This window comes from Mobula hypostoma, chromosome 18, assembly GCF_963921235.1.
Source record: "Mobula hypostoma chromosome 18, sMobHyp1.1, whole genome shotgun sequence".
Taxonomy (NCBI): Eukaryota; Metazoa; Chordata; class Chondrichthyes; order Myliobatiformes; family Myliobatidae; genus Mobula; species Mobula hypostoma.
The window spans coordinates 26,186,095-26,213,725 of NC_086114.1; the positions used below are offsets into that span (position 1 = coordinate 26,186,095).

The 27,631-nt window shown below is 42.1% G+C and overlaps 1 protein-coding gene across 8 annotated transcripts in view; it reads left to right on the forward strand.

The window, feature by feature from the left end:
• The window catches only part of gbf1 (golgi brefeldin A resistant guanine nucleotide exchange factor 1), a 290,587-nt gene that overhangs the window by 1,092 nt on the left and 261,864 nt on the right, over positions 1-27,631 (forward strand). For 6 of the 8 annotated variants that reach the window (XM_063070614.1, XM_063070615.1, XM_063070611.1 and 3 more), the window contains one exon: positions 20,211-20,316. In XM_063070614.1, coding sequence (XP_062926684.1) covers positions 20,221-20,316 — 96 coding nt within the window. In that variant the 5' untranslated portion in view covers positions 20,211-20,220. Of the gene's footprint in view, positions 1-304; positions 548-20,210; positions 20,317-27,631 lie in introns of those variants that run through there. The other 2 variants (XM_063070610.1, XM_063070613.1) reach the window with 1 other exon arrangement.

Genomic DNA, 27,631 nt, shown 5'->3' on the forward strand with positions numbered 1-27,631 from the left:
AGGCACAGAGTACAGGCTGATGTGCTTAAGCCGGACAGGTTGCAATGTTTGTCAAATATCCATGGCCCGAGAACAGATCTTGTTGCTATCGCTGGGCGACTTTGAGGAAATACCAATTACAGTACCTTGTCCCAAAGGCCTTTGCGAAACGCTGTCAGATCTCTCTAACTTGATAACTAACATCCCGCCTTCGCACTATACTGGTTGGTTAACATCGTAAAATATGTTCGCTGGGCAGCGTTCAATTGGTTCTTGGGGAGCGTCAGTTAGTGCGTCCATCAGCAAGTTAGATTGGCGTCCACGTACCACGTCACGCAGGCCGTACCGGTTCACCGGGACCTGAGCAGCAGCTTCCCCTGCCTTTGCCTTAACGATTCGCTTCTGTCGAGGCTGGGACGGAGATGTAATAGGAAAACTCTGTTCTGTCGTGGGTGTCGATGTCCGAGGCAATAAGTGAGTCGGGGTCTGCCGGTGTACCCACTGCCCATCACCAGCCGCCGTGGTATCCAGGTCGCCATTTTGGATGTGTTGGAAGTTGCCCTGAGGGGTAAGTCGGCCAGTCTCAGACTGTCTGTTTGTTGATAGTCCTGCCATTCTCCCTAATTACCACCTCTCAGGTTCTTCCTCTTCACGGTGCAACGCAGTGGTATGGCTTGATTTGCCTTGTTCCCCCCCTCCACCCCCTGTTTTCCCCACTTAGCAAAATCTCCATTCAAATTCAAGGACTAGGCAGTGGTATTGTCTTGCCCCTTGCCAGAGTCTTTCCCAATTCTTGTAAGAGGCTCCATTTGGTATGTATGTGGAGGGACTTTAATGGGATATTCTCAGGGGATAAGAGATTTCAGTTACATGGAAGGAATGGAGGTTTGGGTTCCAGATTCAATCTAAAGATCAAACACGCCCCTCATTTTAAAGGCACTTTGGGAAGGGCATTAAATGCTGCCCTTGTCATCTATTGTGAATGCACAGTAAAGTTAGAAAATGCTAAGATTTAATAGATGTTTTTGAAAGCCTGAATTATTTTGATAAGGAGAGGTGAAGAGGATCGATCTTTCTAGTAGAAGGGTCAGTAACTGGACTAGGCACTGATGAAAGATAAGTAGAACAGTCTGAGGTGGCCTGAAGCTTTTCTTTAAAAATTAAATAAACATACTGCCTGAGAGGGTGATGGATGATTTGATGGGAACTTTCTAAAGACAACTGGGCAAATATTTAAAAGGCAGAAATTATAGTGTATTGAGGGAAGAGATGAAGTTAGTTGGTTAGTGTTATCAAGGACCAACATGGGTGTGTTGTATTGAATGGTGTACTGCTGGAATTTGTTCCAATATTGTATTATGACAACAATTTAAGTTTTATACTGTGGTATTACTGTAATGAATTGCCCTAAGACTTTTACTTAAAAAAAATTGACATCTTTGTACCTAGTTTGTGCTTTATATGAGCTTCCATAATGTTCTTCAAATAACTCCGAATCAGGGTATAATTTTTCCAGTTTTAAAACTCCAATAATTTAATCCCAGACTAATATAGAATGAGCAACAGATTTGAAAATTTGATAAATAATGTTGATTCCTTCTAATGAATAGTACACTGGGCCACACCCTCACCTAAGAGGTAGACAGTTGTTAATTTCAGACCTTGGACAAAATCTCGACTGACGCTTTGTTATGTCAGAGATAGTCCTTCACATGAGACATTCTTCACTCTCTTGGACTGATATGGCTCTGTTTGAAGAACAGCAGAGATACCCGATGTATATGGCAATATTTGTCATCTTATCAACATTAAGTAAACAAATTATTTGACATTGCTGTATGGGACTTTGCTATATTGATATTAATGCTGCACTTTGTATTTTAAAACTCTACAAGCGTACTTTATTTGCCCTTCAGGATGTGTTGCGATTGTGGAAGGTGTGAAGTTTAATCTGGGCTAGTATACAAACCATTGTTATTTAGATAGATGGAGTTGGCATTGATTGCTGTTGAGTTTTTCCTGATCAGTAGATTTTTAGAGAACTAATCCCTTGTCACTGTCATATACTTTTGGCCTTTCCTTTGGAAAATTTGCTATTACTTGTTTTTATTACCCCCTGTTCTTGCTGACCCATTTTGCCTTCCATTTACAGTCCAAAAGCGATTACAATTATCTCCTATTCTACTTCACATTGTCTTACCTTCTACCTCTGCAACCTGTTTTCCATCTCTACATATCAGTATGATTTATGCCACAATTTTCTTTTTCTTTTATTGAGTTTTGGGATCTGACCATACAGTGATGGTAAACTGTCAAATTGCTGCAGTTCTTGTAAAGATATGAACACAGTGCTAATGGACAGAGAGTTCCAAGTATTTAGACTTGACAGTGAGGAAGGAATGGTGATTTATATTTTCAAGTAAGGTTGAATGTGGAGTAGTTGGGGGGAGTAACTGCAGTGTATTTTATAGATGGTACACTACAGCCAATGTGGCTGATGGTGGAGGGAACAGATATTTGGGGTGATTGTTGTACCAATCAGACAGACCACTTCGTCCTGAGTGGCTTATCATCCTGTTGATGTGCCTTGAAGAGGTAGGAAATGCGATGAGCTGACAAGAGGTGAGTTACTAGCTTCTTGTGTCCAGGTGCTGAACTGCTTTTGTAGCCATGGTGTAGGAGCAAACCGAAAGATCACGTGGAGTTGGTGTTTGAATAATGGGCGACTTATTAAAAGCTGCTGCACACAAGGAGACCAGCTACCTGAGCATCAATTTCATTAGGCTTTTACAATCTCAGTTGGTGAGATTACCAGTAAAACTATATTTTGATAACAGAATGGTGGCTAGAGGAAAACTTAATGAAGTAACAGGCTAGCTCCTGATTGCCAAATGAATGATTGTCCACAGGTCTAGCCATGAATCTAATTTTCTATTACAACAATGGATGCACACTATAATTAGTGAAGTTCCTGAAACTTCAGTGTCGTCGTTGTTGCATTCCATGTTTGTACTTTTGTCTGTTAGCACATCAGCACAATCCACATCGCTATTTACTAATCATTAATCCTTATTATTCTTTCTCCATGGTATTCATGCAACTGGGCAAATCGAGTTTCTGGTCAATTGATGACAGGGTTACCATGGTTCTTGGCCTCATCAAGTTCCCAGATGTCAGCGTCTCAGAGGATCTACCTTCAGCTCAACTTATTGATGAGGAAGGCACATCAGTGGCTTTACTTCATTAGGAGTTAAAATACGTCATCAAAGAATAGCAAATTTCTACAGATGTACAGTGGAGAGCATTCTGACTGGTTGCATCACTGTCTGGTATGGAAGTTCCAATTCACAGGATCAAAGGTGGAGACAGAGGCTTGTAGACTTGCCAGCTCCATCCCACTGCTGAGGACATCATGAAACACCAATTTCTGAAGCAGGTGACATCCATCATTAAGGACCTTCACCACCTGGGACATGCACTCTTCTCATTACTACCATCAGGGAGGAAATATAGGAGCCTGAAAACCCACACTCAATATTTTAGGAGCAGCTTCTTCTCCACTTCCATCAGAATTTTCAATAGTCCATGAATCCATGAATACTACCTCACCCTTCCTCTTTTGCGTTTCTTTTTTATTGTGACTTTCAGTAATTTTTGTCTTGCACTGTACTGCTGCCACAAACAAAATAACAAATTTCATGACAGAAGTTCAGTGTCTACTGTATTAGTTTGTGTTAACAATAACAGTGCATCAGTGTGTTCCGGATCATGATTGACTTATGAAGTGAACAAGTTTTAAATGTAATAACTGTAATTTAGAATCGCTATCACAGTACCAAAAACACACCATTTACAGCACTGGATATATTTGCAAATAGACTAATCAATACATAATGATAATTTTTATCATGAGGATATTTATCTTTTTGTGAATCGACAATAAGAAGGGCTTGAAAACACAGTGCCTATGTAATGCTTTGTAAGGTTTCACTGCTAATGTAATGATTTTTCTGTAGCAGCAGTATTTGACTAGAGATAACGGCGGCTTTGGAATGTGCGCCATCCAATGAGAGGCGTGTTTTTCTTTCTTGTGTGCCCGAAAGAAGGTTTTGTGGGTTTTTGTTTGGCGGAAGTTGGAGAGAGAAGATGCCAGAACGGGGAAGTCGTAGTCTGCAGGACGGAGTGGATTTGGAAGGGGGTTGGGAGTTGATGCCCGGGGGGAAAATCGATGGAAAACAAACAGACGGGAAAACCGTGAGCTCCAACGTTGCACATTAGACTGTTTCATGAGAATGGGCCCTTTTTCTTTTTTGTTTCTTCACTAACCCTATAGTCAAATTAAGAATTATAAAGCTAAGTTATTTAATTGCATATTGTGTACTGTTTGTTATTTTGTGGTACTGATTTGTAATGGAGGAACACATCGCGCACCATCCACCCAAACAAGATTTCTCAAGTTTGGCCGGGCATGAGGTGGTCTCTCCTTGGAGTAAGCTGCTAGCCGAACCTGAGGGTTAAAATTGTGGGGGCTTGTCTGGGATTGATTTCGTTAGATGTTGTGTGATTACCCTGATCATTGAACCAGTGGGGTGGAGATTTGTACTCCAGATGAATTGTTAATTCACCTGTTAAGTATTGTTAAGTTATCAGCAAAGTTACAGAGGTTTGATAAAATGACGGGCACAGCTCTTGTTTTAATGCAGACCAGTGTTGATGTAGTGGCAATGGGACAGGCTGAATCACAAGTTGAGTTTCCTGTAGCTGGGGACAAAGATTTCAAAGGCAGGGTTCTATCGTTTCTGAAGAGTGAGGGGAAGGAGTGGTCAGATTTGGAATGTCTAATTAGTCCCCTTCTCCCAGGGAAGAGTGAGAATTCTGAGTTAGTGTCTGCCCTTGCCTCTCTGGCAAATAAACGGAAAAATCCCAGGTTCAAAGTCCCAGCTATGATAGGCTTCGCCTATTTTCAGGAATGAAGCCCACCCCTAAAGGGGAGAGGAGTATGAGACTTGGGCAGAGCAGACCTCTCAGTTGTTAGATGAGTGGCAGTGCTCTGATGATGTAAAGTGACAGAGATTGGTTGAGAGTTTGAGTGGCGGGCTCCCGATGTTGTGAGAGGTGTCAGGTTGCGGTATCCCCTTGCAACTGTGGGCGATTACATGCGAGCACTGGAAAATGCCTTTGGCACGACAGGAAGCCCAATGGAGCTCATGGCGGGGTTTCAAAACATGCATCAGGAGAAGGGGAAGAAGCTTTCTGCCGACATCTTTCGGCTAGAGAGGCAGCTAAATTGCTTGCGATGCAAAGGGGCCATTCAGGTGGCTGCGGTGGCCCAGTTAAGAATGGACCAGATAGCAAAGGGTGCCCAGTCCCAGGACCTGAACGCTTGGGGTCTCTGACTGTCTCGTAAGACGTGTCCCCCTCCCTAGTTTGTTGAACTGATTAGGGAAGTATGAGATGAGGAGAATGCGTCGGGAGGCCTCAGTCAGCAGGGTACAGTCCTCAGTAGTGGTCCCCTGCAGTGAAGTGACCACGTGATAGCCTGTCCTGGGGAGTGGTAGAGGAGATTGTGGCAGAGTTGAGAACTGAGATGTCCGAGTTGTTATCAGTGGGTGTGACCCCCCCCCCCAATATGATGGAGCTGATTGGGTTGGGGGAATCCCCTAATGGAATGAACAATGATGAACAATATGGAGGGCTGCTAGTAGCAGGTGTCATGCGAGAAGGGGAGTGAGCCCCCCGGTACCTAAGCAGAGAGAGTCATTGGGAAAACTTAGAGGAGACCCAGTGAGGGAATGGGCTGGTGGCTCTGGAGAAACCCATTCCTAGCAATATACCAAGGAACCCCTGAAAGCGAAAGACCCTATTCCTGAAGACTTAGTGGGGCCATGCTCCAGTGTGTTGTTATGGATAGAAGGTATTGTGCTGAAGCCATACTCAACACCGAGTCGTAGGTCATGTTGCTCTACCGTTCGTTTTACAACTGGCATCGTATGCATTTACTATTGATACCATGCAATGCACTGGGGGCTTAGTGCAGGTGATTATCCATACGATGGTTATTTATCAGTGAAACTGGAGTTTTCGGAGGCCGATGAGGCTGAGTACCTTGATACATTAGTGCTGGTTTGTCTGGACTCCGCTGAGATGGATGGTGTTTCAGTCCTGGTGGGGACTAACACTCCACTGGTGAGCAGGCTGATGGGGGCCTGCAAGGAGAAGGCTGGGGAGAGCTTTCTGGGAACATTGTCCATGCACCCAGTGTTTCGAGCTGCTTTTGAAGAAGTGCGTGGCTGCATTGAGCCGGATACCGACTTTGGGCGAGAGACTGTGTGGTTCACCCATTCGAAACCAATGGTGTTATGGCCCGGGGAAGTAGCGAGAGTGATGGGACACCCAAATTTCCCGGAATGCCTGAGGGAGAGGCCCTCTTAGTGGACGCTCCGGAAGACCACGAGGGGGAGTCGGGATTTCCTGCTGGGGTACTGGTGAGGCCCAAACTGCAGCGGCCTTCGGTTGTACAGGTGAGCAGGATGGCAGTGATTGTCACGAACGCTATGAAGAGGAGGGTCACCTTCAAGCAAGGGATGCCGCTGGCACATCGGTTCCTGGTGACCTTAATGTCTCGTGTCCCTGTGAGACAAGCTGGGGAGAAACTATTGGAAAAGGGGGGGAAAGTTGACTGCTGAGTAATTCAACTTCGGGGACTCCCCGGTTCCTGTGGATTGGAAGAGGAGGGTGGTAGAGAAGATGTTGAAGCTGGAAGCTGTCTTTTCCAGTAACGAGTTTGATGTGGGTTGTTCCAAGAGCACTTGTCGCACTATCTGGGTGACTGAGGACACCCTGTTCAGAGAGATGTCGCCACAACTGGACCCTGCAGACATGGAAGACGTTTGGCAGCACTTGTGTAAGTTGAAGAAAGCTGGGATCATCACTGAGTCCCGAAGCTCCTATGTGTCTCCAATAGTAGTGGCTGGAAAGAAGAATGAGAAGGTACAGATGTGTTTAGACTATAGGACTCTGAACAGGTGTACCGTCCCTGACCAGTAAACGGTCCCAGGGATCAAAGACACGCTGGCCTGTCTGAGTGGTGCGAAGTGGTTCAGTGTGCTGGACTTGAGTGGATATTACCAGATCTCCATGAGTGAGGCTGAAAAAGAAAAGATGGCATTTATGTCCCCTGGGTTTCTTCCAGTTCAAAAGGATGCCCCAGGGCATATCGGGAGCCTCTGCAACCTTCAGCGGGTCATGGAGAAGACGGTGGGGGATATGAACTTGCTTGAGGTATTGGTGTATCTGGATGACCTCATAGTGTTTGGGGCTACCTTGGAAGAACATGAAGTGAGGCTACTGAAGGTGCTGGGCTGCCTGAAAACTGAAGGGTTAAAACTTTCCCTGGACAAGTGCCAGTTCTGTAAGATGTCTGTTCGCTATGTTGGGCACATAGCCTTACGGGACGGAGTAGCTAAAGATCTGTCTAAGATAGAGGTGTTGACCACCTGGCCAAGGCTCCAGACTGTGAGTGCTCTGCACTCGTTCCTCAGGTTCTGTGGTTGCTACCAGAGGTTTGTGAAGGGCTCATCGAAAGTGAGTCACCCGTTGAATCAGCTTCTGTGTTTACTCTCCCTTGGGGAAGAAAAGGAGGAGGGGAATAAAGGAGAGGAGGGTAGAGAGTATCTTAATCCGTGAGAGCCCTTTGGACTGAAGTGGGATGTGAAGGGGCTTTTCAGGTGCTGAAGGAGCTGCTGACCCAGGCGCTGGTACTGGCTTTTGCAGACCCCTGCTTGCCGTATGTGCTGCATATGGATGCCAGCCGAGAGGGCTTATGGGGCATCCTGTATCAAGATCAGGGCACTGGGTTGAGACCCGTTGCATTTGCCAGCCGGAGTCTGTTGCCCACTGAGGAAGAACTATCCCATGCACAAGTTAGAGTTTCTGGCGTTGAAATGAGCTGTGGTGGGTAAGCTGAATGACTACCTCTAAGGTGCCAAGTTTGAGGTGAGGACGGACAACAATCCCGTAACATATATCCTGACCGCGGCAAAATTGGATGCCACAGGCCATTGGTGGTTGGTGGCATGGCATTGTCTGCTTCTGATTCCAGGCTGAAGTACCGGCTGGGAAGGAGAAACATTGATGTGGATGCTTTGTCCCAACATGTGCATGAGGGGCTGGACAGATACGAAGAGTGGGAGAGCGTTCCTGCCCTGGGCGTGAAGGCCATGTGTCAGTTTGCCACTACAGTGAAGGCAGAAGGAAAGCAGGGGCAGGATCGAACGGTAGATCAATCGGGAGCTTCTGATGACATCATTCCACAAGTATACTGCTCTGAAGACAAGTCAGTTGCCAGAATTGAGTTCTGGGGAAGCGGCAGCTACTCAGTGAGATGACCCTGGCATCTCTGTACTATTTGGTCAGCGGTCGAGAAGGGAGACATGGCTCAAGTGGAGAAGACGAAACACACGGTGATGCTCCCATTATTGAGAGAATGGCCCCGGCTGGAGTTGCGGAACTAGATCTTATACTAGGTCACGGCACCTCTGGACCAACCTCGGCGTTCCCAGCTGGTTCTGCTGGAGAAGGATCGGAGAATTGTGTTGAAGTCACTTCATGATAATTCTGGACATTTGGGGGTCGAAAAGACCTATGGATTCCTCAGAGACTAGTTTTACTGGCCCTGAATGAAGTCCGAGGTTGAAGAATACTGTAAGTCATGCATTGGATGCATATAGTGGAAGACGCTACCTACGCAGGCAGCTCCCTTGTCCCATTTGCAAAGCGTGGGGCCCCTGGATCTGGTGTGTATGGATTTCCTGTCAATAGAACTGGATGTCAGCAACATGGCAAATGTCTTGGTCATCATGGATCACTAACCCAGATATTGCAGACTTTCCCTACCAAGGACCAGAGGGCATCTACGGTGGCCAAAGTGTTATGGGAGAAGTATTTCATTTATTATGGCCTCCCCAGGTGGATGCATAGTGATCAAGGACAGGATTTTGAGAGCAGGCTCATCCATGAGTTAGTGGGCGTGCTTGGAGTTGAGAAGTCGAGACCACTTCCTATCATCCGCAGGGTGATCCCTGGCCCGAGAGGTTTAATTGGACCTTGCTAGACATGCTCAGGACCTTGGAGATCAGCAAAGAAGAGCAGGTGTACCTGAAATGAAGCTACAGTGTACTCCATACTAACTGATACTTGGGCGCAAGGCGAGGTTGCCCATTGACCTTTGTTTTGGGACTGACGAGGGCGACTTACCACCGAAGACTTATCTGAAGTATGTATCTGATACTGGAAGGGAGCTGAAAAGGGCTTGTGAATTAGCTGAGGTCACGGCTGCCAAGCAGAATCAAGGAAGTAAGAGGAGGTATGATCAAAAAGTGAGGTTCTCCCAACTCCTGCTGGGAGACCGAGTCCTCATAAGGAATTTGGGGCTACCTGGGAAGCATAAGTTGGCTGACCACTGGGCAGCTACGTCCTATGTGGTGGAGATCCAGATGCCAAACCTACCAGTTTTCCGGGTGAAACCAGAGGATGGGAATGGGCCTGTCAAGATTCGCTATCGGAACCACCTTCTGCCTCTGGGACAAGAGGTGCAGGTTGACCCAGAGCCTGACCTGAAGCCTACACCTAGTAAGAGAACTCTGCGGAGACACAGGGCGACTGCAGGGCCAACATCATGAGAGGTTAAGCTGGCCCCCACCCCTGAGAGGATACTGATTCGGAGGATGAGGACCTGGATGTGTGGTATATGCTGCCTGTAGCTAACTCCCCATTGATTGAGGAAGAGACTCCCAGCCTTTCTCCTGCTGAGTCAGGTAAGTTGTGGGGGCTATCTGTGAATAGCCTGCTTTGCAGCGGGACTCTGCAAGGGCTGAAGTGGGGCTTGGCCACGGGACAGAGGGGTCCGAGTTGCAGGTGGGCATGAAGGATAGGCCTCGCTGGGTAGATCAGAAGTATCCCCAGTAGGGCCTGAACCTGAAGAGTTAGGTGAGGGGGAATGGAGGTCTCAGAGAATTAGGAGACCACTGGATAGGCTGGCCTATGTAGCACTGGCCCCTATCGTTCCAGGGAGCTATGTCACTGCCTTTTACACCTGGGTTGGACTTTGTGCTTTGCAGGAAGTGTTGGCGAATTATCTCAATGTCATGAGGACACGACTAAATTTGCTGGGGGAAGAGTGTAACGCATCATAAGGTTTCACTGCTAATGGAATGGCCTCTCTGTAATGTTTCTCTACTAATGTAATGGTTTCTCTATAGCAGCAGTGTTATGACTAGAGATAATGGGGGCTTTTGAATGTGCGCCATCCAATGAGAGGCATGTTTTTCTTTCTTGTGTGACCGAGAGAAGGTTTTGCGGGTTTTTGTTTGGTGGAAGTTGGAGAGAGAAGATGCCAGAACGGAGGAGTTGTAGTCTACAGGACGGAGTGGATTTGGAGGCGGGTTGGGAGTCGACGCCCTGGGGGAAAATCGATGGAGAATGAACAGACGGCAAAACCGTGAGCTCCAACATTGCCCATTAGACTGTTTCATGAGAATGGGCCCTTTTTCATTTTTGTTTCTTTACTAACCCTATAGTCAAATTAAGAATTATAAAGCTAAATTGTTTAATTGTATATTGTGTACTGTTTGTTATTTCATGGTACTGATTTGTAACGGGAACACATCGCGTACCTTCCCTCGAACAAGATTTCTCAAGTTTGGCCAGGCCGGAGGTGGTCTCCCCTTAGAGTAAGCGGCTTGCTGAACCTGAGGGTTACATTTATAAAAAATATTCACCTCTCTTAGAAGTTTTTGTGTTTTATTGTTTTTCAACATTGAATTACAATGGATTTAATTTGGATTTTTTTGACACTGATCAACAGAAAAAGACTCTTTCATATCAAAGTGAAAATGGATCTCTACAAAGTGATCTAAATTAATTACAAATATAAAACACAAAATAATTTATTGCGTAAGTATTCATCCTCACCCTTTTAATATGACACACCAAATAATCACTGGTGCAGCCAATTGGTTAAATGGAGATCTGTGTGCAGTCAAGGTATTTCAATTGATTGTAGTAAAAATACACCTGTATCTGGCAGGTCCAACTGCTGGTGAGTCAGTATCCAGGCAAAAACTACACCATGAAGACAAAAGAACACTCCAAGCAGCTCTGCAAAAAGCTTATTGAAAAGCGCAAGTCAGGAGATGGATACAAGAAAATTTCCAAGTCACTGAATATCCCTTGGGTACAGTTAAGTCAATCATCAAGAAATGGAAAGAATATGTCACAGCTGTAAATCTGCCTGAAGCACGCCATCCTCAAAAACTGAGTGACTGTGCAAGAAGAGGACTAGTGAGAGAGGCCACCAAGAGACTGTGACAACTCTGGAGGAGTTGCGAGTTTCAGTGGCTAAATCGGGAGAGACTGCACATACAACAACCGTTGCCCAAGAGCTTCAGCAGTTGCATCTTTCTGGGAGAGTGGCAAAGAGAAAACCACTGTTGCAGGGAAAAAAACTCATATGAAGTCTCAGCTAGAGTTTGCTGGAAGGCACATGGGAGACTCTGAAGTCAGCTGGAAGAAGGTTTTGTGGTCTGATGAAACCAAAATTGAGCTTTTTGGCCACCGGACTAAACGCTATGTTTGTCGTAAGTCAAACACACAGTCATCAAAAACACAATCCCTACTGTGAAGCATGGTGGTGGTTACACCTTGCTGTGGAAATGCTTCACTGCAGCTGGCCTTGGAAGGCTTGTGTAGGTAGAGGGCGAAATTAATGCGGCAAAATACAGTGAAATCCTGAGTGAAAGCCTGATGCAGTTTTCAAGAGAACTGTGACATGGGAGAAGATTTGTTTCCAGCAAGACGGTGACCTTGAGCATAAAGCCAAAGCTACACAGGAATGGCTTAAAAACAACAAAGTTAATGTCCTGGAGTGGCTAAGTCAGAGCCAAGATCTCAATCCAATTGAGAATTTGTGGCTGGACTTGAAAAGGGCTGGTCACTCATGATCCCCATGCAATCTGACAGAGCTTGAGCAGTTTTGTAAAGAAGAATGCAGAAAAATTATAGTGTCCAAATATACAAAGCTGATGGAGACCTATCCACCCAGACCTGAGGCTGTAATTGCTGCCAAAGGTGCATCTACTATATACTAACTTGAAGGTGGGCAAATATTTGTGCAATCAATTATTTTGTGTTTTGTATTTGTAATTAATTTAGGTCACTTTGTAGAGATCACTTTGACTTGAAATTTTTTCTGTTGATCAGTGTCAAAAAAAGCCAAATTAAATCTATTGTGATTCAATGTTGCAAAACAATAAAACATGAAAACTTCGGGGGCAGGGGAGTGAATACTTTTTATAGGCACTGTATAAAAGTACTTTTATTGAAGCAGAAGATATTAAGAGATGAAATACTGATGTTAAAATTAGATGTGGAGTAATGCTTCCAATTGCTGAGGGAACTAGTACAAGGATAATCACTGGTGAACGCAGCAGGCCAGGCAGCATCTCTAGGAAGAGGTACAGTTGACGTTTCAGGCCGAGACCCTTCGTCAGGACTAACTGAAGGAAGAGTTAGTAAGAGATTTGAGAGGGGGAGGGGGAGATCCAAAATGATAGGAGAAGACAGGAGGGGGAGGGATGGAGCCAAGAGCTGGACAGGTGATTGGCAAAGGGGATATGAGAGGATCATGGGACAGGAGTTCCGGGGAGAAAGACAAGGGGGTGGGGGGAACCAGAGGATGCTCTCCTTTTTCTCCCTCTGTCCCTCTGACTATACCCCTTGCCCATCCTCTGGTTCCCCCCACCCCCTTGTGGACTTTAGAAAGGTTCAGGCTGACCACTCTTCACTGTACATACACAGCTTCTCTGTGGAGAGAGTTAGGAGCACTAAACTTCTGAGAGTGCACATAACTCACACCACCTCTACACCACTTCTTTGGTCCAGAAAGCACAATAGCATCTCCACTTCCTGAGGAGATTGAGGTGAGTGATGCTAGCCCCTCACTATTTTAATCAATTTTTACAGGAGCACAGTCAGTAATGTCTGACTAGCTGCATCACTGTCTGGTATGGGAATTGCAAGGCATTTGACCACGTCCTGACAAAGGATTGCGAGGTCTGCTGAAAGGATCATTGGGGTCTCTCTTCCACCCATTAAAGATACTTATTAGAAGTGTAAGGCATTGTCAGTGATCCCTCCCATCTGTCCAAGAATCTCTTGGGAGCCCCTAGGCAGGAGGTACTGTAGCATTAGGACAAGAAACAGCTTCTTTCCCTCAGGCTGTAATGTTATTGAGCTCTCTGCCACCATCCAGGTCTCATCAAATATGAAGCACCAGTATCATAATACTGTTCAGTTTTTAACTTGTACTGTATATGCACCTTATTGTAAAGTAATATTACCACAAGCAAGTTAACAGACGTGTTATGTGTTTGAATCATGTGTGCCATGTTGTACATCTTGATTTGGAGGACCCTTTGTTTTGTCTGGTGGTACAGATGTGTTCAGTTGAATGATAATAAACTGAACTTGTTCCTAATTTTATCATTAAGTCAGTGTAAGTAACAGCAATAGTAGGTAAAGATATTTTTGAAGGTGGTGATGATATAAAGCTTTAAAGCTTAGCCTGTGTAGTAAGTAGAAGAACACTACTTAAAAAAAAAATTGCCTATTTCTATCTGCACATCTTGTATTTGTATAGCACCATTTACAGTGGAAAAATATCATAAAGCATCTCATAGATGTATAATCAGTAAGTACACAACAGGGCTCCCATACTAGCAGATCATGCCAACAAATGCTAAAATTGTTGCTCGTTCTTTTTAAGAAAACTCAGTCATTAGTAGAAAATGACTTTTTTTCTCCCCCTAAACTTTATGCTTTTGTTATAAAATTGGTGGATGCAAGTGCTTGCAGTTAAATAGCCTCGCTCTCGGGATTTTAGAAGCACTTCATAGCTAATTAATTGATTTTCAAGTTTAATCCCTATTATCTAGAAGATTAGATCACATGGGATTCATTGGAGCTAGCGAGGTGGATTTAGAATGGCTCAATGATAGGAAACAGAGAGTGATTTCCAAAGGTCAAATCTCTGACTGGAGGCCTGTGACTTGTGGGGTACTCCAGGGGTCAGTATTGGGACTTCCTTTTTTTATTCATTATATGTACAGTAAATGATTTGAATTTGAATGTACATGGCATATTTAATAAAGTTTTCAGATGGCGTTAAGTTAGTGGAGTCTTATTGGTAGTGAAGGCATATAGCATGCTGGTCCTCATTGATCAGGGTATAGAGTTTAGGTGGAGGAATATTATGATTCAGATATACAAATTGTTGGTGACACAGTATTTGAAGTCTTGTGTATGATTTTGGTTACACTGTTGTAGGAAAGACATTGTGCAGAAGAGATCTATGGGATTGTTGTCTGGACTGAAAGGTCTGAGTTATAGTGAGAAATTGAGAGATTGGCTATGTTGGATCTGTATTCCTTAAGGACAGGAAAAGGACAGGTGATGTAATGGAAGTTTATGAAATCACCAGGGGCATGGATAAACGAGACAGTCATAGTGTTTTCTGCAAGGTTGGGGAGCCCAAACTTGAGGGTACTGTTACATACCTCATGGAGATCTCGTGAGAATGATGTAATGGTCTTTCGGAGGTCACCTGATGTAATTTTCCCGCCGATGTGAGGTCATGTGATGACATGTTCACCACGGGTATAAAAGGGGAAGACCCCTGGTGACGCACTTAGTTTTCCAGTTAGAACGTCAATGAGGTACTCCGCTCCGCTGTGTATTATGACGCAGGTTTGATTTTAAACGGAGTTTTATGTTCTGTTGTAAGGTACAGAAGTCTGGGCCGGCAGTTTGATCAATCGCTGCCAGGTTTGTTAATGTATCTTTTCAGTAACATTGGAGAGTGAAGGCGGGACCCTGAAGGAGACGTTCGACGAGTTTGGAAAGAATCGACCATTATTGAATTTATTCAAGAAAGAGTGATCTGCATGAGATGGCCTCTGCTAAAAGTGGTAGAAAAGGCTGTGCAGGATCTATTCTACAGAGGAGGAAGGTCAGTGCCTTTAAAACTGTTTTATTTCCGTCGGCGTGAATTCTGTGGACAAGGTAGGATCCGGCTGGGAGTGGCAGTGATGTCGTGTCTTCGAGGAATTCGTTACTTCATGAAAGTCTCTCCTATTTGACTATATAAATCTCTTGGACTTCAAAATTCACCGTTCGAGGAACTGTGTTTGAACTTTGCTTTAAGAACTGGTTTCACATTTATCGCTTTAAGAACAAGTACTGAGTAGCGGTTTACGGAATGGCCGCATAGCCGTTTACTTCCGGTTAGGGTTTTCGTTTTTTTTTCATTGTTTATCAGGATTTAATAAATGTTTGTTTATAAATCCTGACTCAATATATTCATTGTTGCCGATCACGTGATAGTACAGATACAAGATAAGAGGAGAGATTTTAAAAGAGACCTGAGAGGTAACTTTTTTTACACAGACAGTTGTGAGTATCTGAAATGAGCTACCAGACAGACTGGTCAAGTCGGGTACGTTTGTAACATTTAAGGGCCATTTGGATAGGTACATGGAAGGGAGGGATTGGAGGGTTATCGGCTGTATGTGGGCAACTGGAAGTAACAGGGAGGATGCCATGGTTGGCATGATCCAGTTGGGCCGAACTGCCTTTTTCCGTCCTGTATTACTTTGACTATTATGTAGTCAAATATGGCAGTAGTTTGTCTGAAGCTAACTCAGGAACAGTTAATACTTCTCAACCATCAGGTTCTTGAACCAAAGGGGATATCTTCACTCAACTTCATTTACCCCATCATTGAAATGTTCCCACAACCAATGGATTCAATTTCAAGGACTCTGCATCTCATGTTCTCTATTTATTGCTTAATTGCTTATTTATTTATTTATTTATTTATTATTTCTTTTTGTATTTGCTCAGTTTGTTGTCTTCTGTATACTGGTTGAATGCCAAGTTGATACGGTCTTTCATTGATTCTGTTATGGTTATTTTTCTATGGATTGAGTATGCCTGCAAGACAATAAATCTCAGGGTTGTTTATGGTGACACGAGTACTTTGATAATAAATTTTCTTTGAACTTTGACTGATTTAATTTGCTGTGAGGTCTTTAAGAACCTATCATCCAAGATATTGGGAGCTCTTCCTGCTAGGTATCTGAGCAGGATTCTCCATTAATCTGTGCTTACAAAGAACATGGCTTGTGCTATTCTTCCTAGCTGGAGGCAATTGATAAGTTCATTTGGCAAGAATCTATATTTGACTTTTGAAGATGGGGTAATGTCATTGAGATTGCTGAGAAAGGTAATCCAATACTTTACCAGGCCAATACCCACAGCCTTGAAGATCTGACCACTCTCCAGTGGTGAGCGGGCTACGTTGTTCTGTTTGACTACAAAATTAGCTTCATCACAGCAAGCGATTTCAAGGAAAATGCTTCAAGGATATTCTCCAAAGTCGACTTGGGAAAACAATACACATTTTACAATCTTGTGGGTGTTCTGGGTCATGATTGTTCAAAATGGAAGAAAGGGCATTTAGGAAGGTATTGAGTATTTGGAAATATATGAGAACTGTACAAGTAGAAGCAGGAGCAAGCAACATCCCAAACAATTCCCACAACTACGCCATTAAGTACCACCTGTTTAAAAATGCAAACATGAGGAAATCTGCAGATGCTGGAATTTCAAGCAACACACATAAAAGTTGCTGGTGAATGCAGCAGGCCAGGCAGCATCTCTAGGAAGAGGTACAGTCGACGTTTCGGGCTGAGACCCTTCGTCAGGACTAACTGAAAGAAGAGCTAGTAAGAGGTAAAGGGTCGACTGTATCTCTTCCTAGAGATGCTGTCTGGCCTGCTGCGTTCACCAGCAACTTTTATGTGTGTTGCTTGAAGTACCACCTGTTCACTTTTTTGGATTTTGCAATAGTCCATTCAGCAATCTCAGAACCCACTCATCCTTGACTCTGAGGGACAGTCTGAAAAAGGAAGGTGGTGACTTAAATGTGGCTTTTTTGCCAGGAGAAAAGTGGGTGTTAGTAATTGTACAACTGCCACCTAATGTGGATTACATGGCTATTGTATTCTTTCCTGTCTAACCGGATATGGAATGGTGTTTTATAAATTATGTTTAACATGGCAACACAATGATTTCCTTTACATTCCCATCCATATGTTGAAATAGTGCTTGGATCAAAAGTAGTGTCACTTTTGATTTCATGCAGGCAAATTTAGCTGGTCTGGGATTTATGACATTTATGGCTGACCCATTTGATGTATTTTGGTAGCATTGATAAAGGTGTTTCCTTAGTTTTGGTACCGTTTTACAATTTGTGTGACTGTTATTGCCATATGTATTCCTGACTTGGTGCCAACCTTGAAGTTAATTTCCATTGATCATTTAGAAGATGATAGGCTTGCCTGAGGTTTTGGAATGCATTATTGTAGAAAATAATACTGTGCATTAAATTTTCAAGGCTACATATTGTTGTACATTGATGGCATTGGTGCCAGTACATTTGAAATTGATGGGATTTTCCAATGGAGCTTACTGCAGTGTTTATTTTTTCCCAATGTATTGTATGATATATTAATTTGACTTAGAACTTGCTTATTTTGAAAAGTTCATTTTTAGCATAATTAAGTGCCAAAGCATTAAGGCGAAGGAACGAATTCTGTGGAGTATTGTTCAGTATGGCTACTTAACGCATTAACTTTGAAAGGTTTAACCACGTTCTGGCAACTCTAGACAGTTATTTAGGACTCTTCATCCTGAAGTGGTTTTACCACTTGGTTATGGTTGTCAAGCTGAAGAATGTTTCAAAGGTGTCATTAGATTGCCTCTTCTTTGCTGACATTCAATACAGCTGCACCTCAAGGGTGTGTGCTTTAAGCCACTGCTTTATTTTTCTCTACACTCATGACTGTGTGGCTGGGCACAGCTCAAACACCATCTATAAATTCCCTGATGACGCCACCGTTGTTGGAATCTCAGATGGCTATGGGAAGGCGGACAGGAGTAAGATAGAAGGACTGTTTGAGTGGTGTTACAACTACAACTTTACACTCAAAGTCAGCACGACTAAGGAATTGATTGTGAACTTCAGGAAGGAGAGGTTGTAAGAATACACACCAAAGCTTATTGAGGGGTCAACAGTGGAAAATGTGAGCAGCTTCAAGTTCCTGGGCATCAGCATCCTAGAGTATCTGTCCTGGGCCCAGCATATTGATGCAAACATGAAGAAGGCACACCAGAGGGTGTACTTCATTTGAAGTTTGAGGAGATTTGATATGTCACAAAAGACTAGCAAATTTCAACAGATGTACCATGGAGAGCATTCTGATAGGTTGCATCACTACCTGATAAGGAGGCTCCAGTGCACAGGATCAGAAGAGGCTGCAGAGGATTATAGTTACAGCCTGCTCCATCACATGCACAAGCTTCCGTAGCATGAAAGATGTCTTTAAAAGGCAGTGTCTTGGGAAAGCAGCATCCAACATTAAGGACCTTCATCACCCGGGACATGCCCTCTTCTCATTACTACCATCAGGGAGGTGCAGGAGTCTGAAGATGTACATTCAACATTTTAGGAATAGTTTCTTCCCTTCCCCTATCATATATCTGAATGGTCCACGAACCTATTAACACTACCTCATTATTCCTCTTTAGTACGATTTATTTATTTTATTTCTGATTGTAACTCATAGTAATTTTTTTGTCTTGCACTGTACTGCTGTTGCAAAGCAATATATTTCATGATGTTTGTCAGTGATAATAAGCCTGATTCTGATTAGATAATAGCATGCGTACATTTTTCTCCTAGCTCCAAGTGCCAACGTACAGTAAATTCACCAAATTCTTCTCACCAATACTCAGTTTAGATTCTGTCATAACAGTTTGGTTCAAATGTGAATGAAAATACTGAATTCCTGAGAATAGGCAAGAGTGACTGCTTTTGTGTTAATGCAATCTTTGGTCTTGTGTGGCATTAAGTGGCAGGAATAAAATTGAAGCCATTGGGATTGATTGGAGAGAGTCCTTCACTGACTGGAGTCATAATCACAACAAAGAGTGAATGGATGTGGTTGGTAAAGGGCCAGTTAACTTTGACATCAGACATTGGAAAAGGTGACCACTCAATGATTAATGTTCAGTTCTCATTGCATCATCTTGGATAATTAAGCTTTCAGTGCTCTTATGGAAAAATAACTTTGTAACATTCTGGCTTAGTTTAATTTATGCCAAAAGTGATTTCCATAAAAAGAGGGTATAATCTTTAGATCTTGACATTCAACTTATTTGTTGTCGGAGGAACATTAACCCTCAGTATTCTCAGATTTTTTAGGGTGGGAATGAGGATTAACGTTGACCAGAGATGTAAAGGTAGCTGGATCAGTTACTTAGTCAGAATTTAGGCTAGATATTTGTAGCTCCACTACTGGACACCAGATAAAGTCCAGAAAAACAAGTTTGTATGATTTGTACTTTTCCAACACCTGAAGCATTCACTTTCTTATTATTGAGCAGAATTTTAAAAAATTAAAAGATGCATTGTTGCAGCTTACCATGATTCTTTCATTAGCAACTGTCAATCTCAAACTTCTACCATGTAGGAGAAATGCAGCAGGTGAGATCACACAGTTTCCAGCAATATCACTTATCCAAATTTGTATATTGCTGAACCTTTTTGGTTGCAGGGCGCAAAATCCTAGGTCCCTAATTAACAACAGTGCTGTGTTGGTACCTATAGCATGAACGACATTGGTTCAAGAAGATAAACATTAGCATTGCCCTCCATAGGGTAAATACACAAAACAAATTAATGCTCGCCTTGCCAGCAATGCCCAAATTCAACAAAAAAAATCAGAGAAATGATCAGTTATCACAGCAAAATCCAGAGATTAACTCACAACTGTACAATCAAATGTCAGCTTTCAAATCCTGTACTTTTCAACACAAGGGAAAAGAAGAGATCCCACATTAAATTCTTATTATTGGATGTTTGTTAATCATATTTGAAGTACATTATATGCCTCTGAAATATGGCAAGACATTAAGTTTGTCACCTGTAATAATTCAAGTGACTGGAAATAGAGAGTGTGCTTTTTTATCATTGAAAGTGATTTAGAAAAGTGTACTACTGAATACATTCTGTAGTTCTTCTTAACAAGCTTTCAATCTCATTTTCTTTGCAGATTCTTCACCATGATTGATAAAAGCATTTATATTGTGCAAGGTGAAATAAATAGTGTTGTTGGTGCCATAAAACGAAATTCAAGATGGACTACACATACTCCATTGGTAAGTTTTAATGTTATTTTTGCTGTTCTGATAGTTTACAAAAAGATAATTTGTAAAAAAAAAAATCATTGTTGACTGATTAATGTATTTATAGCAGATTATCCTTGAATCTAATTATAAGGTTGGCATTAGATTAGTTCTTGTCTGCTAGTCAAGCCTGGAGTTATAAGTTCCCTTTATGATTATTAGTAAGATTTTCATGATGGAAACAGCACTGATCTTGGAAAAGTGGAGACCATACTTTAGAAGTTACTTTATGACATCCCTGTCGGACCATTATTTTTTACTAGTTTAGGTGGTTTATTTCCACATTGTATTTCACAATGAGCTCAACAGATAACTCATTACCTTCTCAGTGGGATGAGTGGAATGATTTCAGTAGGACATGTTAATTATTTTTTTTGTTTGCACAGTCCCGTCAGGTCTCCATATTATTCTATGCTTGGTAAATTCAGTAGTGTTGCTCTCAATATTGGGCCATGACCAAAGAAATTAAAATCTCTTTATTTTCATCATTGCTAGCGCATGTTCTTTTAAATTTCAGAAAGAGCCGAAAAATTAGTCATCCATTGTCCTTATTTAAGTTAAGTGTTACATGACAATTTAAGTTACTTTTGATATATTTAATCTATTTCCTTAATGACCTTGTACTTAGAATTAGTGCTGGGAAGTAGTGAAGAGAATAATTAATGTACTGTAACTGTAATAACATTGCACAGCTGTGAGCAGCAATTTGTTTATTTAACACCTGGAAGAAAAGGCTTCACCAGGGTGGTCCCTCATCTTTTTAAACACAAACTCCCATTGCCCATCACCTCTTTCCCCTCTCACCACCTACCGCCACTGTCTCCCATTCTTTTAGAAAGGTACTGATGTCTGGGGTTGTGGCACAGGTGTTGGCCATTATTGGATATTTCATTTAAACAGACCATTCATCATGAGCTCAGACAATACAGCCATGAAAGCTGTGACTGAGCCCCTGTGTAGTGATATTTAAACTTGACAGCAGAAACAATTCAATAGAATAGTCTTTTCTGCTACTCCCTGGCCCCTGGTGCTGTGCACCTTTGTTGTGCTTAATGTTGTTTGAGAGTTTCATGAAGGCTTTTCACTTGGTTATCGGAGTAAAATCTTTTTCGGTGAGTATTTTTATATGGTTGCTAAGTCAGGAGCCAGGATACTTAAATTATTTGTTATTAAACTTCCATTTGACCACAGGTTGATATTTATTCATGAGGATCTGTCTGGTGAGAGGAGATCCCTTATGATTGGCAAATTTCATCACTTGTATATCTCATTGCTTTGTAGTTATAATGTGCAAGTTTTTAATGTGGTTCATGGAGGCAACATAGTGATAGCATTAGAAGATGCCAAGGGGGCCCTATGCTTCCACACTGAAAGGGGAAAAAAATCATTGTAAGTTATTTTATTGTCATGGTCCCAGTGTGGCATAGGGCATAGCCCTCTACTTTATCTTTTAAATAATGTATTTTACAGAAAGAAGTTTAAAGGAGTGCAGACTGGGGATGCTTCTCATTAAAGATATGAGGGGTGATTGATAAGTTCGTGGCCTAAAGTAGAAGCAGTCAATTTTAGAAAACTTAGTGCATTTATTTTTCAACATAGTCCCCTCCTACATTTACACACTTAGTCCAGCGGTCGTGGAGCATATGGATCCCTTCTTTGTAGAAGTCTGCATCTTGGACCTCCAGAAAGTGGTCCACAGCAGGGGTGATTGATAAGTTTGTGGCCTAAGGTAGAGGGAGATGAGTTATACAGCTCTCGTTACATGCACGTGCAGTTTAACTCTTTCAGTGAAAATGCATAAAGTTTGAAGTTAATAACTCATTTCCTTCTACCTTAACCCACAAACTTACCATTCACCCCTGCTGTGGACCACCTACTGGAGGTCCAAGACGCCGACTTCTACAAAGAAGGGATCCGTATGCTCCACAACCATTGGACTAAGTGTGTAAATGCAGGAGGGGACTATGTTGAAAAATAAATGTGCTAGGTTTCCTAAAATTGACTCCTTCTACCTTAGGCCACGAACTTATCAATCACCCCTCGTATGTCATTTTGGTTCACCGATTTATCTGTAAGTGGATAGAGGTTCTTGTATTAGATCTGGGGCTGGAAGCTTTTTATTTTCAATTTCTATTTGAAGTCTCTTTATGGAAATTGTAAATATAACTGTAGCCAAAACTGTTCCTGATAAAGATGTAGATTTATAATTTAAGTTTTTTGCTTTCCATATTTTTATGTTGTTGGCAGTGTAGATTTACTGTAGCTTTTCTGTTTGTAGTAGTTCATCTGCTTGAGAACTTATTTGCATACATGCGTTATGTATGCCAGAAAGAATGAGTGGTACTTTAATTGGCCTGGGGAAGATATTGATAGAGATTTCCAATATCTGTTGGATTGAAACTCACGGTTGGAGCACTTTAGAAATTACAAGAATTGGAAGAAACTGATACAAGCACAGTCTCAGAATAATCTATGCCAATCAAAAGGAAAAGTCCACCCTGATCTGTCCGGTTACAACTTTGTTGTTGGTATTTTAAAATGTAATTTATTTTCTTTATTGAGTTGGATTTCATGAGGAAAGGGATGTGTGTGAGATGGCTTTAAATTAATTGAAAATATTACTTTAATCTCTGGTTTAATGGTTTGATATCAGCCAATCTGTCTAGCTCTTTGCTCCTGCCTTCTATTTTTTTACTGCTTTGTCTTCCATTTCTTTTGCTGCTGCAGACTGTATTTCTGGGAGAGAGCAAATCAACAAGGCCGTATCAGGTATGTCATAGTAGTTTTACTGTGATGTATCTGCTGCGTGCTTGTTACTTAACTGAAGCATCAGGTGGGTGCCAGATGTTTTCTGTCAAATTGCTTGTATGTCACATTGTTGTGTTAGTGGCTATAAGCTGTCATGCGATGTCTGCATTATTTGTGGACCAGTTTGACAGTTAGACTTTATTTTCTTGATAGTTGTGTTGAGCTAGCCTGTTAGAACACGTTGACTGATAGTATGATAGGAATGTGGAACTTGCGGTTGTTGAGATATGAAAGTGGTTTCAACAAACTTAAGAATAATTATTCTTACTTATTTCATATCTCTGAAATTGAGCAGTTAATATTAGAATATTGACACATTGTTCAATATTTTTTTCCATCTTAAAAACACAATCTTGATGTTGATGGTGCTCTGAGGTTAATTTTCATCACAACTGAGGAAAAAAAATTACTGTTGAAATATTGGGTTAGATTTTCTAGGGAAATGCTGGCAGTTCCTTGTAGAACAAATTTCAGGATTCCTGTGCAGGTGCATTCAATCGCAGCATGTGTTAGCAGGCCTTTGAAAGTCAATCCAGTACCACAGTCTGATGGCTTCTTCATTCATTTATGGTGGGATGTAAGCTTCCAGCGATTCCTGAGCAATTTAAAAAACCTTCTGCCAGGTTAGATGTGGAACTGCAACATTGACTTCATCAAAGGAGAAGAAACCATAGCGTGTTGTTACTGTAATACACATGCATTTGATTTTTTTTTCAATTAAGTTTTGTCAGTTTTATTTTCAATTTTCATGCTTCAGAATGTTTGCAGAGTAAGAAGCTGTTCAGAAAAAATCTCAATGTCACAATCATTCAAAATCATGATAAGCTTGTGAATTTTAATAACTGGATACTCTAGCATGTGTGACTTAGTTTGCTATCGAATTTTTGGTTATAAGCAGTGGTTTTAAGGGTTAGGCTTATTCTTATTCTTATTGGCATACGTGTCAGTATCTGTAATCACAAAGCCTTACCATCATGTATTGTTTAGTTGACGAAAATTAGGACCTCTTTGTTTCGGAGATGATACTGGTGGATCTGCAGATGTTAAGACCATAAGATACAGGAGCAGAATTTGGCCATCTGGTCCATTGAGTTTGTTCCACCATTTCATCATGGCTGATCCAATTTTCCCCTCAGCCCCAGTCTCCTGCCATCTCCCCATATCCCTTCATGCCCTGACCAATCAAGAATCTATCAACCTTTGTCTTAAATATACAGAAAGACGGCCTCCACAGCTGACTGTGGCAAAGAATTCCACAGATTCACCACTCTAGCTAAAGAAATTCCTTCTCATCTCTGTTCTAAAAGGACAGCTCTCTATTAGGCTGTGTACTTTGTTCTTAGACTCTCCCAACATTGGAAACATCCTCTCCACATCCACTCTGTCAAGGCCTTTCACCATTTGATAGATTTCAATGAGGTCACCCCTCATTCCTCTGAATTCTAGCGAATAGAGGCCCAGAGCCATCAAGCGCTCTTCATTTAACAAGCCATTCAATCCTGGAATAATTTTTGTGAATCTCCTCTGAACCCTCTTCAGTTTCAGCACATCTTTTCTAAGATAAGGTGCCCAAACCTGCTCACAATACTCCAAGTGAGGCCTCACCAGAGCTTCATAAAGTCTTGATATTACATCCTTGCTTTTATATTCTAGTCCTCTTGAAACGAATGCTAACTTTGCATTTGCCTTCCTCACCACACACTCAACCTGCAAAATAACTTTTAGGGAATACTGCACAAGGACTCCCAAGTCCCTTTGCACCTCAGTTTTTTTGTATTTTCTCTCCATTTCAAAAATAATACAACCTTTAATTTCTTCTACCAAAGTACATGACCATACACTTCCTGGTACTGATTTCTATCTGCCATTTCTTTTGCCCATTCTCCTAATTGGTCTAAGTCTTTCTGTAGCCTCTACTTCCTCAAAACTACCTGCCCCTCCACTTATCGTCATATTGTCTGAAAACTTTGCAGCAAAGCCATTAATTCAATCTTTCAAATCATTGACAAATAATGTAAAAAGAATCAGTCCCAACACAGGATCTTGTGGAACACCGCTATTCACTAGCAGCCGGCCAGAAAATGCTCCATTTATTTCCACTCTTTGCCTCCTTCCAATCAGCCACTGCTTTATCCATGCTAGAACTTTTCCCTTCATACCATGGGCTCATAGCTTGTTAAGCAGCCTCAGGTGTGGCACTTTGTCAAAGGTCTTCTGAAAATCGAAGTACACAACAGCGAGCGATTCTCCTTTGTCTATCCTGCTTGTTATTTCTTCAAAGAATTTAAGTAGATTTGTCAGGCAAGATTTTCCCCTGAGGAAACCCTGCTGACTATGGCCTATTTTATCATGAGTCTCCAAGTACCCTGAGACCTCATCCTTAATTGACTCCCAACATCTTCCCAACCACTGAGGTCGGACTAACTAGCTTACAGTTTCATTTCTTCTGCCTCACTCTCTTTTTGAAGAGTGGAGCGGCATTTGCAATTTTCCAGTCTTCTGGAACCGTTTCAGAATCTGGTGATTAATGAAAGATCATTACTAATGTCTCCATGATCGCTTTAGCCACCTCCTTCAGAACTCTGGGGTGTACACCGTCTGGTCCAGATGATTTATCTACCTTTAGTCCTTTCAGTTCCCCAAGAACATTCTGTCTAGTTATGGTAACTTTATATGCTTCAATCTCCCTGACATTTGGAACTTCCACCGCACTGCTAATGTCTTCTTCCATAGTGAAGACTGATGCAAAATACTTATTCAGTTTGTCCGCCATTTTGTTGCCCCCTGTTACTACCTTTCCAGCATGGTTTTCCAGAGGTCCGATATCCACTCTCGCCTCTCTTTTACACTTTATGTATCTGAAGAAACTCTTGGTAACTTTTGTCTGGTTAGCAGTGAGGCTTTTGGCACAGTGTTCTTGACAAATATTGCTAGTTAGGATGAAAGTTTTAGAGGTGCTTGGGACCACGTATACCTTTTTGCATTTTATATCTTTTTATGTGGCATTGCTGATATTATGGCTTAAATGATAAATTTGTACTGGTGCTCACAGTTTCTAATAAGTAGAAACTGAAGCCACTGAAACTCTTAAATCTCTTTTGTTGTTCAGTGAGATCATGGCTGATCTGTATTGGTTCAATACATCAATTTCATTGGCTCTATGTCCCTTTATATTAACTTAAGATTTGAAAACATTGTTTGAAATCATCTGGAGAACCTTTTGTGAGAGTGAGTTCAAATAGATAGTTTAAAATGAGTTGTAAAATAGACAACAATTCATTGTTATGATATGAACTCCCGTCTGAGAAGTGATTTGGATCCACTCCATTTTGCCTATTGGCATAACAGGCCCAAAGCAGATGCCATTTCACTGGCTCTTCACTCAACCCTCGAACATCTGAACAGCAAATATATGTATATCAGGATGGTTTTTATCAATTACAGCTCAGCATTCCATACCATCATCCCCTCAAAACCTAATCAATAAACTCCAAGATCTTGGTCATAATACCTCTTTGTGTAATTAGATCCTTGATTTCCTCACTTGCAGACCCCAGCCAGTTTGGATTGGCAACAACAACTCCACCACTATTTCCCTCAGTACAGGTGTACCACAAGGCTGTGTGCTTAGCCCCCTACTTTACTCACTGTGCACTTATGACTGTGTGGCTATGCACAGCTCTAATGCTATACACAAGTTTGCTGGTGACACCACTGTCATTGGTCAAAGGTGGTGAGGAATCAGCATATAGGAGGGAGATTGAAAATCTGGCTAAGCGGTGCCACAACAACCTCTCACTCAATGTCAAGAAGACCAAGGAGTTCATTATTGACTTCAGGAGGAGGAAACTGGAGATTATTGAGCCAGTCCTCATCGGGGGAATCAGAGGTGGAGAAGGTCAGCAATTTTAAAGTACTTGATGTTATCATTTCAGAGGACCTTTCTTGGGCCCAGCACGTCAGTGCAATTACAAAGAAAGCATACAGTGCCTCTACTTTCTTAGGAGTTTGTGAAGATGACATCTAAAATTTTGACAAACTTCTACTGATGCATGGTGGAGAGTATATTGACTGGCTATATCATGGCCTGGTATGGAAACACCAATGCCCTTGAATGGAAAGTCCTACAAAAACTAGTGGATATGGCCCAGTCCATCACACCATTGAGTACATCTACATAGAGCGTTGTTGCAGGAAAGCAGCATCAGTGGACTCCCATCACGCAGGACATACTCTCTTTCTACTGCTGCCATCAGGAAGAAGGTACAGGAGCCTTGCCACCAGATCCAGGTACAGTTGTTACCCCTGAACCATCAAGTTCTTGAACCAGTGGGGATGACTTCACTCGCCCCATCACTGACCTGTGCCCAGAACCTATGGGCTCACTTCCAAAGATGCTTCATCTCAAGTTCTCGATATTTATTTATTTATTTATTTTGTATTGCTGCAGTTTTGTTGTCTTCTGTAGATTGGTTATTTG